General features: G+C 33.2%; 1 protein-coding gene across 1 annotated transcript; it reads right to left on the bottom strand.

Annotated features, from left to right (window-relative positions):
• Window positions 1-14,788: 14,788 nt before the first annotated feature.
• Window positions 14,789-19,998, bottom strand: LOC123664253 (probable serine/threonine-protein kinase kinX). Its single transcript, XM_045598848.1, has 3 exons — window positions 19,276-19,998; window positions 16,092-18,994; window positions 14,789-15,847 (listed from the first exon to the last, which is right to left on the bottom strand). The coding sequence occupies exons 1-3, from the start codon at window positions 19,996-19,998 to the stop codon at window positions 15,736-15,738; spliced, it is 3,738 nt and encodes a 1,245-aa protein (XP_045454804.1). The 3' UTR covers window positions 14,789-15,735.
• Between the last annotated feature and the right edge of the window lie 1,190 nt (window positions 19,999-21,188).

Below are 21,188 nucleotides of genomic sequence, written 5' to 3'. Positions count from 1 at the left end.
AAAAACTGACGTAGTTATAGTTTTTACCATTATTTTGTACGAATACGACTTAAGCGAGAAAAATCAATATATCATCATTGTTTGCTGACTTAGTTGTATAACGCTTCAGCCTGTAATATCCCACTGCTGGGCAGAGGCCTCTTTCCTCATGTAGGAGAAGGGTCAGAGCTTAATCCACCACGCTGCTACAATGCGGGTCGGCGGATATATTCTCTACTATGAATAACGATCTCTCTCAGGTGTACATGATAACAACCGGGACCAACGGCTTAACGTGCTCTCCGAGGCACGGTGGGGAGACCCACAATGGCTGCAAAAACACCCAGACCACGGCAAACATCTGCGTGGCTAATACAAATGTTTGTCATGTTCGGGGATCGAACCCTCAACCACCAGACAACAGCCACAAACCAGTTCTGTGACCGTTGCACTAACGCGTCGCCTGGTTGTATAAAAACTAAAAAAAAATTAAAGGAAATTCAACGAAAATCGACACATTAGTGACAGAAAATATGTTGATAGGAAATTCACTGAATCAGCTGCAAATAAATTAAAATATAAAATAAAAACGACATCATTAAATTCAGTTAAGAAAATTAATTTTACGTGTACCTACCTACCTGACGATGCGTTGGTGCAACGGTCACAGAACTGATTTATCAAATCTAATGTTAAATTTAATAAGAATTTTAATATTTTATTTAAAATTCTTATTAAATTGAACATAATATTAAATATATACTCCTAATAATACAAAAACTACAGTAATATGCTCCTTCAATTACAAATACTACAGCGCCACCTAGAAACCTAGAAGTGCATGTAACATTTTAAATTAAATTATTGTGTTATTTTAATGTGGATTGATAAGTTAATTTATAATGGAATTGATAAGAGTCTAGTAGCTATGACAATAATGCCCTCGAGTCGTCTAGAGGGAATTTAAAAAAAACCTATTGGTCATATCGTTGATACATTGCGCAGTATAGACGAAAGCCCTGGTAGTAACTAAATAAAATTGTAATGTTTTTTGTTTCGAATAGTATGTTTGAATAATTCATATTTTAACACAGTTCACACTCCAGTGTTGCGAATATTTCAAACAGCTGCTGCAACAAAACAAAACTTGCAAATGAACTACAAGATCAAAACTTTTATGACAACATTGAAGAAACAAACAAAGCAGTTCATATTTTCAAATTTTACCTCGCGTTAATTTTGACGAAGCGCATGAGACTTGCTGCACTGTTGTATATAAACTTTATCCGCATTAGTTTAAATTAAAATTTCAAGAGATTTTTCGAATAAAAACGAATACTTATTCTTTCAAAAAGTATTTTCTAATTAGATATCTTTGACAGAAATTCAGTCTCTGTTTACTAATTTTCAAAATTTTTCAAACAGTAGGTACATTATCTCATTTCAAAGATCAAAGTATTTTTCTCTTCCCATTGTTTGTTTTTGGATCTAATGCAATGAAAATACGCGCTTTTATTATCTAAATCTGAATAACCTAACGTTTTTTACGTCAAAAGACGAATCCAAAATCCTACAAATTTTCAGAAATCCTCGGCAAATTGTATATTTTACGTTCGGTTATGACGACTAAAACAGGTCACTCGTTACATAAAATTATTTTATGAGCTCAAAAATAATACAAAACATAATTCAACCTTGGCACAAGGTTTTAAGAATATTTAGATTAATTAGCATTGTCGCATTTACGACTCTGAGGTATTAACTCGTTTATGAGTCGAGCGTGAAGCTTAGAGCAGCCAAAAATTTCTGTCTCAAAACGGGGCGCGAATAGCAAACACATATTACAGATTCTGTGTCAACTAGTTTTAATTGTGCCGGGTCAGAGCTACTACTCACATATTCAGCAGTATCATAAAGGTTGTATTTACACGGCATTTCCCTCATTAGTCGACGTGACAGTTGTTTTTGCGAAGCCTTTTGTGGAATTAACCCTCCGCGATCTTATATGTAATTTGTTAAACGAGCGTACTTTGAAACCTTTATCGACAATTTAATTTTACAAAATATATTAATTTCATTATTGTTATTATTTTTACATGAATAAATATTCTATGAACTTATGTCGAGTTTTTTTTTTTCAAATGAGATACTCCAAATTAATGTTTTTATTGTACTGAATATAAGGTTATTTATAAATTGTGCACCAGTATTTAGATTATTATTATTATAGTAGAATATTTTATCATTTTTTAATTTTACAAAGAGTGTTAGTTTCGAAAGTAAAGTTTTTTTCACGTTTCTAGTTATAAGTTGGAGACGATAAGCTACAAGCATCTATATTATATAACGTTACGTCAATTAACCCAACAATTTAGAACATGTTAACATGTATAAACTATTCTGCAAGGATAAATTTTCTTGATATTTTTAGATCACATTGTGTCACATAACAAGTTATATTGTAGGTTTTGCTTATCTACCACTACCTGAAAAGAATAAAAAGGTACACAATATTTCTATTTGTTACTACAATAAGCTATAAAGTACACACTACATCGTGTTTTAGTAACGTAACATTATATAACGTTACTTTTATTATTCTAATTCTAAGTCTGATTATTATCTATTCTAAGTCCACAGAAAAAAATTGAAAATGGAATTATAACACGATAAAGTAAATATTACTTATACCGTTCCACTATAACATATTTTATATTAACTTTTGTAAAAGTATTCGGTTAAATCTTCTATAATAAATAAGCAAACGAAGTGTTTCCAGATAGATTTTTTTATAGAAAACACAAATAAGATAAATCAATTATACCGTGGAAAACATCACTAAGCTGCCCAACGAAGAAACTTGTTGGAATCCAACCCTATCTTTTGAAAACCATAAATATGAGATGTCCCTAGAGAGGCAAAAGGTCTAGGAGGGCATTATCTGGAAATTCACTACTAAAATCGTTTGGTTACAAGTTTGTATAGCATAAGTAATGTCCCAGTTAAATATGTTTTTGATTTATAATTTTTAAAAATTACAATATTTATAATAAATGAAGTTTTAGGTAAATAACAGCTTTGGTTTTCTGATTCATTCGAACTCAGTTTTTGAACAAAAACATCAAAGGAAGACCTGACAAATTTTCTTGGACTTGTTACATACATGCACAATTTTTTTAATTTTTTTCAGGAATTCCCAATTTTTTTTAATAGTTTAGACATTTAATATTTTAAAACAGTTCCTACGCGCTGTCGTATTCTCTTTTATTTATGTACCCATCTTTGTATTTCACGTCGATTTAAAATATAAATATCGTCGTATATATTTTATAGTATTTTTTCCGTATTAAAAGTTTAAGTGAAAATTATGATCTCGTGATCCCTTCTTCCACAAACATGTTTTCATATGCTGTTTATAAAAAATTTTAACGTAAATACTTCATTATTATACAATAATACGTAAAATAATTGAGGTAACATTTGCACAGATTATCATGACTTTCAACTGTCAATGATTGGATTAACGGAGTACTACATCTGTCAAAAACAAATATTGTAAACCTTTATTACACGAATAGTAGAAAAGCTTCTGTTCCCCGTTCCATCGCGATCAACAAAGAGGCTTTTGATCTTAAAATAATAATATTAAAGTAATATAATATATCATATAATCACTAAGCCTAGCACGCATGTGTATCTGACTTAGTTACTACGTTAATTGGATTCCAGAGAGATCTCCGAAAAGCTGTCTGTCAAGACTCGGCCTAACATGTTCTAAGATTTGAAATTAAACCGTCGTTGTTTTTGTTGTCAAATACTTTAAAGTAATAAAAACTAATTTATTGCATTACATAAGAATACTAAAAATAGTTTTTTTTTTAAACTATCATAAATTTTTTGTTGATTACAATATTATTAAGATTATTTATAATACTACTGCTATGTGGTTACGGCAGTAAAGAATGTAGCCACCCCATCTCTTCCCGTGGGTGTCGTAAGAGGCGACTAAGGGATAACACAATTGCACTACTACCGTGGAACTTAAAAAGCCGACCGATGGCGGGATAACCATCCAACTGCTGGCTTTTAAATACACTGACCGAAGACGACAAAGCCAGCCCTGCGGTCACCAACCCGCCTGCCTATATATAACCTATATAGGCTGAAGTGGTGATATTTATAATACATATGAAAATTTCCATAAATCGTACCGAAGTATGCAGTTGTAGTAGCTTTAAGTATATTATTCTTCCATTCATAGTTTAACATAACATAGTATAAATATCTAAGTAGTTAATTCTGTGAGAGAAATAGGGATGTAAAGATCCTTGTGAGTCTCTCTGCACGAGTAAAATATCTACGTAAATGATATTGCGCATATATTTTTCATTATGTTATCTTTTGTTACTTTATATGAAGATAATTTTAGACTTTTTTATACGCCTGGGCTAAATTCTGTTTGCTTTCTGCCCCGGGGGCTCCAGTATCCACCCAGTTTAGTTCAGTTCAAGGTTCGATTCTCGCCTCGAGTCTGGGTGTGATATATTTATATATGAGTATTATTTCTATCATCATTACAGCCTTTACAGTCCACTACTGGACATAGGCCTCCACAAGTTTACGCCAAAAATAGCGTGAACTCATGTGTTTTGCCCATAGTCACCACGCTGGGCAGGCGGGTTGGTGACCGCAGGGCTGGCTTTGTCGCACCGAAGATGCTGCTGCCCGTCTTCGGCCTGTATATTTCAAAGCCAGCAGTTGGATGGTTATCCCGCCATCGGTCGGCTTTTCAAGCTCCAAGGTGGTAGCGGAACTATGTTATCCCTTAGTCGCCTCTTACGACACCCACGGGAAGAGAGGGGGTGGCTATATTCTTTAGTACCGTAGCCACACAGTTATTTCTTATTTATCAAAAAAAGTATGAAACGATATCAGTTGGCTGTTACCTATAATAATACAAGTATTAACTTGCTTACTGTATAAAACAGATGACAGTGTACATACGTTATTGATTGTTGGTTGGATCCCCGCTCAAGCGGTCAATTTTTGATATGATATTCAAAAATGTTTAGAATTCCTAATGTGTGGGTAACACAAAAATAAAATCGTACATATTGTTATTTATTTATTTAAATTCTGAGACGAGTTTATTTACCAAGCTTGATAAACGTAGTGCATTAAGTTTATGTAATACAATAAAATGCTTTTATTTTATAAAAATAAGGGTCTTTATCTAGTCTTTGAGGTAGGGCACAGCAACTGCGATAGGACACAGCGAGAGATTTCCTACTCAAAGTATGGAACAGCCCCACTGAAGAAGAATATCGACTATAGAGATAATACTGTTTTCAAGTGTACTGTTTCTGTTGGTGAGTAAGATGACCAGAACTCCTGGTGGAAATTGCGGATAGAGTCGGCAACGAGCTTGCGATGACTTCTGGTATTGCATACCTCTATAAGCTACGGTAATCGCTTACCATCAAGTGAGCCGTACGCTTGTTTACCGACCAAGGTAAATAAAAACAAGTCTCACATACTTACCTACGTACATACATACATATGTTTATATGTCATTAGAAGGAATTTGCTAAGCTTTAGGCTGATGAAATAGACAGTAATCAACGGTATCCTTTCAGAAGATACACCTAATTTCTACACAAACAAGGCAAGCTCGACAACTAAGCATCACTCGAGAGAATACCTTTACTTTCTTTAGGCAATTACCTCAGTTTTTTTTTTTTTATAAAATCAACTGTATCTAGTACATTTATTTGATTCCGTATATTAACTTGACTATGTTTATTTTTATTTATACGACCATTAAAACCCGGATCCTACATTCAAATTTCAGTTTGTTTTACTTATGAATCGTTAAATTTAGAACATGTCTTGTTCGAAATATAACTGAATATAGCAACTAGGCGTTAATAAATAATGATTGCTTCCACTATAACGTTGTTCATTTTTAAATTGCTAAGATTCTTAATCTTCATTATCACTGTTAATTCTTCTTATGAAAGTCAATTAAGAAAATTTTGGTATCTCTAGAATCCTAATATCTCGAGTGCAATACGCTAGTTACAAATGCGGCAGTCATAAATTTGAATTACACTTTCGTAACAACAATGAAAGATATGTATTTCGGAAATGTTATCAGATATCATCATAGTAATATTTTTAGTCAAACACAGTTGTAATGTTTGGTATGATCTTCATATAGTTCCGAATTTTATTAATGCACTTGGCTCATTCAATTGTTTACTAATTCATCACTTCAGCCTATCGCAGTCCTTTGCTGGACATAGGCCTCCATAAATTCATGCTAAAAATGGCGTGAACTCACGTGTATTGCCCATAGTCACCACGCTAAGCGGCGGGTTGGTGACCGCAGGGCTGCACGAGTTTCTCAGCTAGAGACTATCCAGTTTCGCAACAGTATGTTATTTATGCCTAAAGAAAAAGAGTAAATTATTGTATTATATTTAAAAAAATAAAGCTTATAAAAGCTTCATATAATAACTCCTTAAACTTATAATTTTAAAATAAGAAATTTCGATCGTCGAAGGTTGTTATCTTCATACAATGAACCCTAAACCCTGTTAACCCTCTACAATTTCCCAACCCATGCCACGAAGTTCATTATCCGCCGCCAAGGGAGGCCCATTATCTTAGAAGAAATGATATATCGTAAATTGCTCTAATCTATAAAGCCTTATAAGGAATTTCCTTTGCAAATTACCTTGGGTGATTGGTAGTAGGTGAGAGACGAAATGTCCAATCAAATCGGTACAAAAAGATTACTTGAAATAGAGATTTTTTGGAGATTTCTTTTATTTCATTTGTTTTTTTTTTATGTTTTGTGCCGACTTAAAAATAGGATGAGGTTCTCAATTCGACTGTATTTTATGGTTTAAAATAAAGTACTGACTGCCGTTTTATTATTAAGTAAACGGGTCAGCCATAAAATAAGTGTCTGTTTAACATTTTTAGATGGAAAACTTTTATGAGTTACGTTGTCAGTTAAAATTGAGGCATCATAACCATAATGTTAGATCCAAAATATTTTGAAATGTAGAATGTACAAATTAAATGACAAACTCTGATATTCCCTAAAATTATGGCTCATCAAAATCAGTTGTAAGTACTTTACCTTAAAGGTTTAATGAAAGTTTAAACGCAAAATTCCGATCCGTAAAAATGTCGTGGATATATCGTGTACATACCTAACATTTACAATTGATAATAATGTATACCTAGTAAGTAATATAACCCAAAAATATGTAATATTAAAGTTTTTAAACTGAACTGTAAAAATAAAAAATAAAAAATACGTCAATTTACATCAACGAGCAATACAATTAGAACATCATTAATTTTTTTTTTTTTTTTTTTTTATTTAAAAGGTAACATCTACGGGAACAAAATGTTCACGCCTTTTGTTAAACATGTATTATATATTAATACCACAGGCGATTTATGATTAAAACTACAAATCGACAGTCCTGTGCCTGCCTAGTAAAACTAGGACGTGGTCCGACGCCGACGGTTTTTTTTTTTGTACATACATTATCAAATTATTCTTTCATATTACATAATTAAATAAGCTTTATTAGGAATAACTCTGAAACTACTAATGGGTACATCTAATAAAAAGTTATGAACTAAAAAGCGCACACAAAAAATACAGTCGAATTGAGTTTCTCTACCATTCTTTAATTCCACTAATAAATATAATAAATAAATTCCACTAATAATATGGACAACGAAAGAGAAGCATATGGAATGCCAGTTAGCGCCGGTTTACGATCAAATATCACAGTAATGTTTCTCTTGACACACAACGCAATAATTGGACAACAGCCGTAATATGCAATCCGTGCAACTTTGGCAAGGAGCCATCATTGACGAGCCTCGGGAAAATTGCTTGTAGTTCTTAAATTGCTTGTTTTATTAAGATAACTCTTATATAAAACGAATATGCAAATACGGTTTAAATATTGACGAATTGAAAATAGCTGTTCGCATCTGAAAATTTTATATTTTGTAGTATAAAAAATAAAAGATTTTGTAAAAATTTCATTTTAAAACTTAAGTTCTAGTAGATGCCTTTTGAATTATAAGATCTATAAACAACAATTAATTAAAAAGTGTGTAACGCGTTCTGACTATAATCTTGAGATATTTCGTAGACAGCTGAATGTTCGAATTATTTGTTTGGTTGCACTCAAAACATCTAATTACTTGAACTAATAACGTTATAACATATTACGTAAGGAATGGAACCAAAAACAAAATCAACGTAGAAAATATAAGAGCATACATATATATATACATATATTTCACATAAAAACGTACCTAGTTCTTTTTTTATGATATAAAATACGTATCGATAGAATCTATCATCTCCAATTAAGAATCTTAAAAACACTTGTACCCATATACATAATAAACAAATACAAACAAAACTCCTTGAAATTATTTAACTACTGCAAAGTAATGCCAGTACATACTAAAATGAAATATACATTATTAACAGAATAATGTTTTAATTCAAACATTCAAATAGATTGATTTTAATTCGATTTACTAAATAGCATTGTCATAAACCTGCGTGATTTTTAATTATTAAATTAAATATTTATAATGAATAAGTTACATTATTGTTAATTTGATAAATAATAAAAAATGTATATATCAAAAAGTGTCCCTAGTTATTGTATATCAAAGCGTAGTGCGATATCATTCATTCATTTTTTGTTAATACATATATAGTTAAAAGATTGTCGTATCTGTATCAGGGGTTTTTTTTAGTTCAGACCTCATCATTTCAACCCTCACGCAGTCATCATAACCCTCAATAAATGGCAAAACACAACATATCGGAAATTCGATAGTAAAAGACATACTAAAGTTATTGCGGTTTAGTATGGGTCAAGTCATCACTTTCTTAAACGTATGTGATTTTTTGTCTCAAATATCCTATCCAAAGTTTTGGCGAAAACGCTTATAAATGACAATAATGCCTAGTTGATTTATAACCTACAGTCTTATCATCACCAAAATCAGATATTGTACGCAAAATGTTATATTTTACCAGAAACATCATAATATACTGATGGGATAATAGTCATCGTTGGTATACATGACAAACGTTCTGGCACGCAGCCATCTTGTCATATTCCTTAGTAAATGGCCATAATGTTGATTGTTGCCAATGATATCAACGTTGGTTATTGCTATTGTTTCTCACATCAAATCAAGTCAGTAGGTCCTGTTTTTACTATTTGAGTATAAATACTTTAATAGTAAAAGTTGAAAAAAAACCGGGATATCTGGCGCGAACTTGGAGAGGCCTACGTCCCGCAGTGGACTGCAATATGCTAAACTGATTGACCGACTGACTAACTTTAATAGTAATTCTTCTTCTCAAAATAATGAAAGTTAATATATAATCATTCTTCATTACAGCCTATACAGTCCACTGCTGGACATAGGCCTCCACAAGTTTACGCCAAAAATAACGTGAACTTATGTGTCTTGCCCATAGTCACCACGCTGGGCAGACGGGTTGGTGACCGCAGTGCTAGCTTTGTCGCACCGAAGACGCTGCTGCCCGTCTTCGGCCTGTGTATTTCTGTTTAATATATAATCATTATTAAATTGTAATGGTTGAATAAAAAAGTCACTATAAAGTTAGCTAGGTACTGAGGCAGAGCACAGCAGGACGTATCCTGCTCAAAATCTGGAACAGCCGGGAAGTACCCTCAACCTTAAAGAAGATCACAGCTAAATAATACTGCTTTCAAGCAATGTTTTGTTCCTGTGGTGAGTAAGTATATTATTTAAAATAATAATGATTCGAAATTATTTTCCTAATCGGTGTTAGCTTCACGTTATTTATAGGTGATATAAAGTCTTTTTGAATAAAGGTATTAATATTTCGTAAAGATAGGAGTATATTAAACAAAATTATTTGAAATTAAAATAAATTAATATAGAATTATATTTTTTTATATAATAATAATAATATATAATTTAAAATAACACAGTAAGACGACCTGAAGAAGAAAAGAAGGGCGCCCGACCGGACGGAATGGCAAACCATAGGGGAAGCCTATGTATAGCAGTGGACTGTTAAGGGCTGTTGAATAGATGGTTGGAATGATGTTGTATTCATTATACAAAAAAATAATTACTTTATATTCAATACAAATATTTTTAATTATTGAAAATGAATGAATTTCTTTGAATTCTTACATACTTAAAAAATCACTAACTGAATGGCTTACAAAACAAAATTATGAAGAGACTGAGGCTTTACTTGAAGTAATTACCTAGAAATATACTAAATACAAAACTCACATACACACACACACACACACACACACAAACACATAATCAAACACAATCACACAAACACACACACACTCATACACAAACAGAAACATGCATAAATAAACTATTTTTTGTCTTTTGTGATTGGATCATGATAAAGTTAAGTTTTTATTTTATAAGTATGAATATAGAAGAGCAGGACATCCTGACACAGGTTTTTACCTGTTACTTAAAAGGATGTCCCAACAACGGTATCGTGTTATGTAAACGTTTTTTTTTACATAAATATTTTTTTTTAAATTATTACATAGTATAAATGTATGTTCCCCAAAAGTATCTTAAAAAACACTCCTAAACATATATTTAGTCCACTCGTATAAAAGCCTTAATATGTCTAGATAAATTAAATCAGCAATTTTAAAATCGCGCCGTACCTACCGTACCTACACGCGCTAAGTGGTACAGTTTGGAGCCACGAGAGCGTTTCGTTGTAACGCAACTGTAAAAAGAGGTTTTTACGGTGTAGGAGGAATGGGGAGATGGCGTATATCCTTATTTGCGCCTGTACGTGACCACAGCCTTGCATTTGATTTAACTAAAAGGATTTAAAAATGCTTCGGATTTTATATAGCGCTAGCAAATTTTCTGCTATCTTTTACTTTAGGTAAAGTAGATTTTTGTTCCTAAAGAATTTTCGGTTATTTATTTTAATTTTAAATGTGTCATTTTGATTATATTATAGGTATCGAAAATAATAACTTATTTTAATAAAAAATAATTTCAACATTAATTGCTTAAAAATTATGAATAATAAAATAACCAACAAAAAAAAATTCAACAATTTTTTATTTACTAATAATTAGAGTACATATTTTTCTGAAAGAATTTAATAAAGAGCCGTGGAACAAAGTCAAGGTTTGAAGTGGCGAGTACTCAATTGCAAAATATGTTGTTTTAAATACACCTCTTACTTGCTGTATTAGGCACTATGTTTTTCCCCTAAACGAGAAATAAGCTTTCCCTGCCGACATATGCTCTATCACCGCCGCAATTGAAGCTTTTTTTTTCTTTTTTGTAATAATTTTACATATCAAAGATTGAAGTTACAATTTCACGCTTCAGCCTGTAATATCCCACTACTGGGCATAGGCCTCTTTCCCCATGTAGAAGAAGGATCAGAGCTTAATCCACCACGCTGCTCCAATGCGGGTTGGCGGATATATTCCCTACTATGAGCTATCAGGTGTACATGATGACAACCGTGACCGACGGCTTAACGTGCTCTCAGAGGCACGGTGGGGACACCCACAAGGACTGCACAAACACCCAGACCACGGCAAACACCTGCATGGCCAATACAAATGTTTCTCACGTGCGGGGATCGAACTCGCAACCGCCAACGCAACAGGTACAATCCATGGCTGTGACCGTTGCGCCAACGCGGCGTCAAGTCGCAATTCTTCGAAGTTACAATTCCTTGAGAAGAATTCTTTAAAAACCTTCAATAAAAACGAGCAAAGTATAAAAAAACTTCGAATGGACTACACGGCTACCTTATAACCAACTTTTTGACAGTTCGAGTGCCCTTACATATAGTTGCGGTAAAATATGGCTCAACCCCAAAACTTTTCAAGAGACGAATGCTAGAACTTTCATACAACTACGTTCATTGGACCCGCCATCATATAAATCATTATGTGGCGATATATTATTATTAGAGAAAATCCATTCCTCGCATTCTCAACTACTTTGTGTTTTAATAAATAAAGAATATTTTTAAAGTATAAACATTTTTTTTATTTTTTATTGTGCTGTGTGGCTACGGCACTAAAGAATTTAGCCAACCTCTCTCTTCCCGTGGGTGTCGTAAGAGGCGACTAAGGGATAACAAGGTTCCACAACCACCTTGAAACTTAAGAAGCCGACCGATGGCGGGATAACCATCCAACTGGTGGCTTTGAAATACACAAGCCGAAGACGGGCAGCAGCGTCTTCGGTGCGACAAAGCCAGTACTGCGGTCACCAACCCGCCTGCCCAGCGTGGTGACTATGGGCAAAACACGTGAGTTCACGTTATTTTTGGCGTAAACTTGTGGAGGCCTATGTCCAGCAGTGGACTGTATAGGCTGTAATGAGAAACATTTATTTGATTTTATGCAATTATAAAGAAAAATTTCAGTAGCAATATTATATTTATAAGTTTAATAAATCTTAAAGACATTAGACCACACAAACATAATAGTAAAAAGAAAATTTGTAAACTGCAGTATGTATTTCCGGTCTGGGTGTCTATTCTTATGTTTCTCCCCACCGTGTCTCGTAAAACACGTTCAGCTGTCAGTCCCGGTTGTTATCATAGACACCTGACAGCGAATGTTACAAAATACAAAGTAGGTTCATTCCACCGATCGTTCTCCTACATGGAGAAGGAGGGCTATTCCCAGCTATGGGATGTTACGGGCTGAATCGTAGAAAGTATCGTATAACCTTTTTTACTTAAAATATATTACATATAATAATAACCTCTGTTACTCTCTTAATTTAGTCGTGTTTTACTTAATATATATCTGTCTTATATTGCATGCCAAAAAATAAACATATAGTACGTATATGTATTCAATCGAACAATATTTAATTTCCTCCTACCACCATCTTCTTCAGCAATTCTTCGTCGTTTGGATAAAATATGTGGATCGTAATTAAACTTCGTGCACTCACACCTGGCCAAGCACGTATGATTTCCTTTAATTCCTAATTTATGTTTTCAATTCATTTCCTGCTACCGGGAAAAGAAAAACATTGTGCAGAAATCGAATTTCGAGGAAAAAATGTAGCTTTTATAGTTAATACATGGAGCATTCAAGCAAAACACTTTATATTAAAAAAGGTAATATTTTATACTGTGTATTATAAAAAATTATAAATTTTCACGATTATTATCCAATAACATATGGGTATTTTGTATTAAATCTGATGGTTTCTGTTGTACAGTGGACGCTAAAACCTTAATTATAAACAATAATGGTTTTCTTCTTCGTTTAAGGAGTTTTAGTTCACAAGAACTACACCATTCCATAGGAATATGGCACATGTTACATAAAAAAAAATTAATGAAATTGTCGTCGTATACGATCAGTGGATATGGTGCAGAATCATGCAGAATGATCCTTGGAGAATACTTTAACTACATTCAGACACCGCTGCGATCACATTTCAATTAATAAATTTGCTTACTTAATAAAAAAGGTAAAAGGTAAAGGCTGTGTGGTTACGGCAGTAAAGAATATAGCCACACACAGTTCGACTACAACCTTGGAACTTAAAAAACCGACCGATGGCGGGATAACCATCCAACTGCTGGCTTTGAATTACACAGGCGGAAGACGGGCAGCAGCATCTTCGGTGCGACAAAGCCAGCCCTGCGGTCACCAACCTGCCTGCCCAGCTTGGTGACCGTGGGCAACACACGTGAGATCTCGCCATTTTTGGGGCGAACTCGTTAAGACCTATCTCAAACAGTGGTCTGAGATAACTATTATATAAATGCCAGGAATTCAGTGGAAAGTTAAATGAAGATCGAATTCATACATATTCAGATATAGAGAAAAACTGAATTAGAGATAAGAAAGAAGAACTGGCTACATATACATATATACAGGAAGGTATAGAAATTCCAAGTAGCTCGCGAAAGATTTTATCATTTAATAGCGATCTTTTCCAAACAGCCTCTTGCGTAATGAGATTGCACTTCAGAAAAAAGAATTACATAATTATGTGCGTGTGTGTGTGTGTGTGTGTGTGTGTGTGTTTGTGTGTGTGGACAATGTAGATGTAGAAATTCCATTATAGCTAACATTCTGCTGCTACGAGTTTCTTAGTAATATATTATAGCCTACTTCTAGATGATAGTGATAAAGGTTTTTATTATGACATTAGTAGCTATCTTTTGCAATTAAAGATAGGCTAATTTTAGTCACAAGTCACTAAAGCTATAACATTATTACAAATGTGTGATTTGAAAAGCCGAATTAAAATCAAAAAAAAATTTTAAGGGGGACTTTAAGGTGGGTTTGTTCGTCATTTTACAAGGTGTGTTGTGTTGGCCTTCAATCAAATAGGTATTACGAAGCTATTACTCATTTGAAATGTAGATTCAGCTGATAAGTACCTATTTGTCAATCGACAATTACTTCCTTAAAAACCTCAAATAGATCTCTCTCTCTTAATCTCTGTACCACCGACAAATATGCATGAGCTGTTTGTAGGATTTTATAATATATGAAAAATAAAATATCTTGTCCTGGAACGGAAATGTTTACTTAGCGAAGTAAGAAACTTAAAATTACAGTTTTGTCACTCCTTGTGGTTATATTAGTATTTCATGGGTATATTTGTACTAATATAAATGATATTTTTATTAAAGCAAATTGGGAAATCAATATAAAGTGATTTAAAACGTAATAATACGCGATCATAATATTTAATATTTTATTAATAAAACTCAACAATAATCCACAATTAAATATAACGATAAATTATTACAACGTGTTTCATGCAACTATTAAATAATAAATATGGCACTATTTATTTGGTATGTTAAAAGTAAATTAAAATATATTTAATTAACGAAATATAATTATTATAAATAAATAAAATGATCAGTGTACAAGAGTGCACATGAAATGTTTTTTTAAAAGACAAAAAGACATAAAGTATCACCGTACACAAAACATTTACACAGTCATGTTAGAAAAATTCACAATCGTCGAAAAACTAGAATAAGCACAGAAACTTAAACAATACTTAAATGTACAGCTAGCGTTATAATTTTCACCTTAGTAAAAACACTTGGAGATAGTCTTAATCGATGAAACATTTAATTTTATCGATGTAAAATTTACATCACTGTTACAAATTCACTTGAGTTTGACCGCTCAAGCCAATAACAGACATACAAATTATGGCTGAAATAATAATCGTGATAATATGGTATTAATTTGTTAATTAAATCTGTTATATAAATTATTTAAAAACTAAGACTAGAAACAACATCAACTGATTTAGTGCTTCACTCTGTGTTTTATGATTGATTATTATTATTTTAGTTGTAAGATAGAAGCTGAAATAACTTGAGAAAATTTATGAAAAGATTACAGTACGATCATTTTTCAAATCAGTGACCTAGACAGAAGTTATGAAAACCGTTAAATAAATCCATCTTCATTTACAATCGTAGTGTATACATGTAACAAATATAAAATTATTTTCTTATAAAAATCTTAACCAAATACTTGCTAATGCTTACTTAATTTAGACGTATTTTTCGAATTCGATTTATTAGAGTCTGTCGATAGTAACACGTAGCTCACTTAGTACGCCGAGTGTTTCTAATACTTAAAAAATTTAGCAATTATTATTGTATTAATCTTCTGTACCAGTTATCCATTGGAGGTATTTAAACGACCTTGATTGAACTGGAGGAGCTCTTGACTCTACTCTCACTCTGTGTTGTGGATATGTCGTTACTTGCTCTCTGAAATCGATTAGAAAGATAATATTATCTGAGGGCAAAAATAATCTAAAATCTGCTAATGCTTATATGATACTAATAAATTTTCGTCTTTTTCATTTTTACCTATCTACATGTATTTCACAAGGTCTATAAAGTATCATCAAGTCGATGCAAATACAATAGTAATTCAATCAAAATGGTAATTTTTGATTAATATTAGATACTATTATTATCAGCATGTTTAGAGATAAATTGGAATACTCACCTAGGTTCAACAGAAGCACGTGCGTGATATGCAGGCACTGTAGGGTTGTGATAAGTTTTTGGATGAATAGTTGGGTTTAAAGTGTGACTCTGAACGGGTGGATGTTCAGAAGCCAACGGTGATTGGTAGTTGTTAGGGTTGTATCTATCAACTGACACTCCTCTAGTTCTCTCTGGGATCGAATTTACGTTGCTCTTAACGTACGAACTTTGTGGCCGTCCCCGACCAAGCGTGTTAGTTTTTGGCCATTCCTTAGATCCAACATATTCTGGCTCGTAACTTCTTTCTCGCCATGATCTCGGCCTCAATGTCTGAGTCCAGCTCGGTGTCACTGTCGATGGATATTCAGTAGGTGCAGCATATTTAGGATCTTCTTCCCAAGGCGGTCGTACAGAAGTATTTTCAAATTGTACAGACGTCTGCGAAGTTTTCTCGGTAAATTCTCTTAATTCTTTACGCCATTGCGGCTCTACTGATTCGACTGGTTCATTATTATCATAATAATATTGAGGTGATGGATCAGGCTGTGCTGGAAACTTAGTTTCATTAGGTATGTAAGTTGATTCCGGCACAGATATATAACGCCTTTCGTATTCACTGTAATACGTTTTGCGGCCAGCAATTTTAGATGTATCTTCAGGTGCCACTGGTTTCACAAACGATTGATTTGGAGCTGGAGGAATATATGCAGTGGGTGCGGGTTTCGAAAATTTGCTCGGAGGTGACTTTGGTTTCCAGCTTTGATTTGTTGATGGAGTATAAGACACATTAGGAGGCGGCTGATAATAATTTTGATTCTCAGCGATGTAACTAGAATCCTGTTCCCATGGGGGTGGCACGTAGGATGAATTATACTGTTGAGCTGATTTTTGATAGTTTTCCGTAGATTCTTTTCTCAGACTAAAGTATTGATTAGTAGGAGTACTAGATACTGGCTTTGATTCGAAAGTGCTGCTTACCCAACTTGGTTTCGGAGTATAACCCGGATAACTGTTTTGTTGAATATTGTTATTATTACTTTTATATATATTCTGAGCATTGTTTTCTACGTACGTTGATTGGTACTCTGGTTTGGGGGTATATGATTGTTGTGTATATGTTTGATACTGGGGTTGACTCTGAGGCTGAGCTTGATTTTGTTGATTCCAAATTTGACTTGGAAGAACTGGAGTTGGTGAAACTGTATTAGTTGTATAGTTTTCTTTTTTCGTTTGTTGGTACCATTGCTGGTTTTTCGTTATGGTGCTAGGTTTTACATTACTTACTGTTAAAACTTCGGACTGTGGTTCATCTAACCACTGATTTTGATCATAGGCTTGATGACTCGGGTAATTATTTTGATAAATATCCGAGGCAGGGGGGACTTGACGATCTACGCTTAGCCTTTCAAGGAGCAGGCTATGACGTCTTTCTGTTTGTGCTTCTGGTGTAAATACGGGCGCTTGAGGTTTTGATACTGGTTGTGGAGTTGACAATCTTCTGTCGTTGATTGGTGAAAAATAGGTCTTCAATGTAGGAACTGGCTGTATTTCTTCGTAGGCATGGTCTAAGGTTTTTGTTGTCCGATTTACTGTTACAATATTTTCTGTGCGGTTGTATTCAGTCTGAGTACTCAAAGCTCCAGAAGGTTGGTCTGTCGTTTTAGTTATAATTTCTGTGTGAGATTTTTTTATAATCTCTTTTGCTGGTATTATTGGTTTAATTTCAATATCCTCTACTTTTTCCAATGGAATAGAAGGTTCTCTAAATGATACTTTTGGTTCTGATGTGCTCGTTGTTTTTTGTAAAAGATCTTCCGTAATTTCTTGTTTTTGATTTAGTTCTTCTTCACGCACTACGGGAATATTTATAGCTTCTTGTTCTAAAATAGTATTGTCTTCCTTTTTACTTTCTTTTTCTACCTGTAACTCCTCAGATACTCCGTTTAGTTTTGTTTCAGTTAGTTTTTCCTGTACTTCAACTTTTTTTTCGGAATCTTCAGCTTCCTCATAGTTATCTTCAACTTCTTCTTTATTTTGTTCTTTAGTATTGCTATCTTCATTAACTATATTTTCTGCTTCTTTTTCTTCCACAGCTTCCTCGCTGATTTGTTCTTCTTCTACGTCACTAGCATCTTTTTCTGCATTTTCTTCTTCATTCGCAACTTTCATGGGTTTGTTGTCATCTTCCTCTTCCTCTTCTTCTTCCTCTTCTTCTTGTTCCTGTTCCTGCTTGTCTTGATCTTGGGGCTCATCTTCATTTAAATTTTCTTTATTTTCTTCGACTTGCACGTTTTCTTCTTCTTTATTTGGTGGTTTCTTGAGTACAACTATTTCTTCTACATCAGCGTCTCCAGTTTCTTCTTCCTCTTCCTCTTCCACCTCCTCTTCTACTTCTTCTTCAGATTCTTCACCAGTCGATTGTATCACAACCACTTTTTTGGTTGTACTGGACTCAGATTTTTCATTTTTAGTTATGATATGTCCATTTTCTTTTATATCAGTCTTTGTTGTTTTTTTTATTATTTCTTCGTCGCTTTCTTCTGCAATTTCGTCTGCATTTTCGATAGATTCATTTACTTTAGTCACAGCAGAATTTTCATTTTCTTTAAAATCTACGTTTTCAGTTTCTTCCTCTTGTTCTTCAAGTTCATCTACATATTCAGCAATTTCTTTCGGTATTATACGAGTTTCTGTTTTGGTAGAAATTTTAGTATTTCCATCTACAGTCGTTTTTGTGATTGTTTTTTTAACTTCTTCAATCTTACCATCAGGTAATGTTTTTTTTGAAACTTCAACTTTTGTCTCAGTTTTAGCTGCTGATGCTTTTGTAGGTAACTTTACAATAACCTCTGCTTCAGTGTCACCGTTTTGATCTTTTTCATTTCCTGTCTTAGTTTGTGTTTTAACTATCTTCACCTCTTTCTGAAACAGAATAAATTAATTCTAAAAATTACAGCAATGAAAAAATAGCGTATACTTGAACTTAAAAGTTAGTGACATATATAATTTACAACATGAGTAGCTGTGTATACCTATATAATATTATTATTAAATTAAAAACAACATAATAAAGTTAATTGACTCACAATAAGTATTAGTGCTTTTTAAAGTTCTCTGATATTGTAGAGTAAATACGTATAGCATACAATGTAAACAGACATATAAATAAAAACATAAAAAGTGCACAGTAATTTTAAATCCACCTGTTCGTAATTATTTGACGCTATATCTTGCAAATGCGTAGCATTCAAGTGTTCTGGATTCGTTTGATTATCAGGAGGATTTTTCAAAATATCTGAATATACATTGGAATTTCCACACAGCAAAATATTTTCTTTGGAAGTAATCGTTTCTTGTGGTTCTAATTGAAAATACTGGGCATCGTAATTTTTTTCAGTCGATAATATATCTGTACGACCATAGCTTCCATAATTAGGTTGTAAAGTATAAGAATTATCAGACATTGGTTTGTAATCGTACATTGAAGCCAGTTTATAATTAGAACTGATATTGTTGTTATTGTTGAATTGTTCCAACGAAGGCTTGTTTATTTCTTGAAACGAATCACTATTACGCTTATTTTTTGTCAGACTAGATACTGGTGTTATGTTATTTGACGGTTGTTCTTTAGGTGCATCCGTATTACTCCTTGTTCTCAACAAAGACTTGGGATTAGCTGGCAATTGAAATGTTGGAAAAACTTGCACCGGTAAACAATTAAAGTTTGGTATTATACCAGTTGCGATTGGAGGAGATTGTATTTTATGAACTGGCGTCTCTGGAACTCCTTCGCTCATAGCATTCCTCATCAAGCGCTGGGCCATCCGTTCTGACTTGATCTCGGAGAGATCTAATCCTCCCGGTGTATACGTAAAAGGTTTACGTTCCTTATTCATGGCTCCGTATAAAGCAGACGGGGGATTCATCATGCTGAAAGGAGTTTTTACAAAATACTGTATTATTACATCGCTAACATTATTCCATCGAACAGTTACGTATAAATAACGCCTAAAGCTAAAAAGCTATTTGGCAAATTGACAAGTACAGTAAAAAATAGATATGAGATACTCACTAAAGCCGACGTTAACGGTAAATTATTACGTTTACTTCCTGTACTATAACCGCCATAAATATTTTAGACTATTTGTATTAAAAACACTGTATTTAGGCAATTCACTAACCAGCTATGTCACTGATTGTTCATCGATATAACATCACTTATAAACCTAAAAGCATGAAAACCTTTTGTGGTGGAACATGGAGATTAGCAGCAGATAAATATAGCACAACGATAGTAAATGAGCCGGTGGATTTGAATCCGGGAGTTGCTGCGCGCGGTCGGCGCGTGCGCCGCCTGCCGCCTACTGCCGCTTGCTCTCTGCCGCTATGTATTTTGGTCGCGACCCCAATATCAACGGGCGCCTCGTCTACAATTTGTCTTGAACGAATCGTCACAGTAACGTATGGTTAATTCCGAAACAATTATTATTCATTTAAAATGTCTTAATATTTTTGCTATAAATTATCTTGCGAAATAATCTACTTACAAATAATAAATTAATTATAAATATGTTATTAGTTATTCGAATAATTATTTTAATTTAGGTTTTTGTTTTCTTGTTCGTGTTTTTTTAAAAGTTACATATAAAAAATACTACAGAATCTACTTGTCATGCTTTAATAGAAACATAGCTTTTCTTATTAAACCACAATATGTTAACAACCACTGCGTACACACATCTTCGTAATTATTCTTAATTATGCTACAGTTAAGAAGTTAACTAACGAAATGAATTTTGCTGAAGAATGAAATTAAAAAAAGGTTATTATACGCTAATTTAATGCATTTTCTGCAATAAAAAAGAATTAATTTAATGTTATTACCAAAACTTTTTACAAGGTCTTAAAAATTAAATTTATATCCGAAAAACATAACTTCAGCAAAGAAACTTACGCATTTATTTTGGCTTCAATTCAAAAATTTATAAAACCTGTGCAACGGATACAAACAAATAAAATCGTATAGAATTAAAATACATATCGTGTCAAAAAGCACAATGATTATTGCAAGCCAAAGTCATTGACCTACTCATCCAATAATGTATTTTAAGATTTA

This window comes from Melitaea cinxia, chromosome 21 (genome assembly GCF_905220565.1).
Source record: "Melitaea cinxia chromosome 21, ilMelCinx1.1, whole genome shotgun sequence".
Classification (NCBI taxonomy): domain Eukaryota; kingdom Metazoa; phylum Arthropoda; class Insecta; order Lepidoptera; family Nymphalidae; genus Melitaea; species Melitaea cinxia.
Note: the sequence above shows the minus strand (reverse complement) of the source record. Positions and strands in the feature narration are given on the sequence as shown.

Coding starts and splice junctions, on each gene's coding strand:
- LOC123664253 (XM_045598848.1), bottom strand. CDS start 19,998: ATGAATCCCCCGTCTGCTTTATACGGAGCCATGAATAAGGAACGTAAA. Junction 18,995..19,275: donor CGTCAAATAATTACGAACAG/GTGGATTTAAAA, acceptor ATTCTGTTTCAG/AAAGAGGTGAAGATAGTTAA. Junction 15,848..16,091: donor CGTGCTTCTGTTGAACCTAG/GTGAGTATTCCA, acceptor AATCGATTTCAG/AGAGCAAGTAACGACATATC.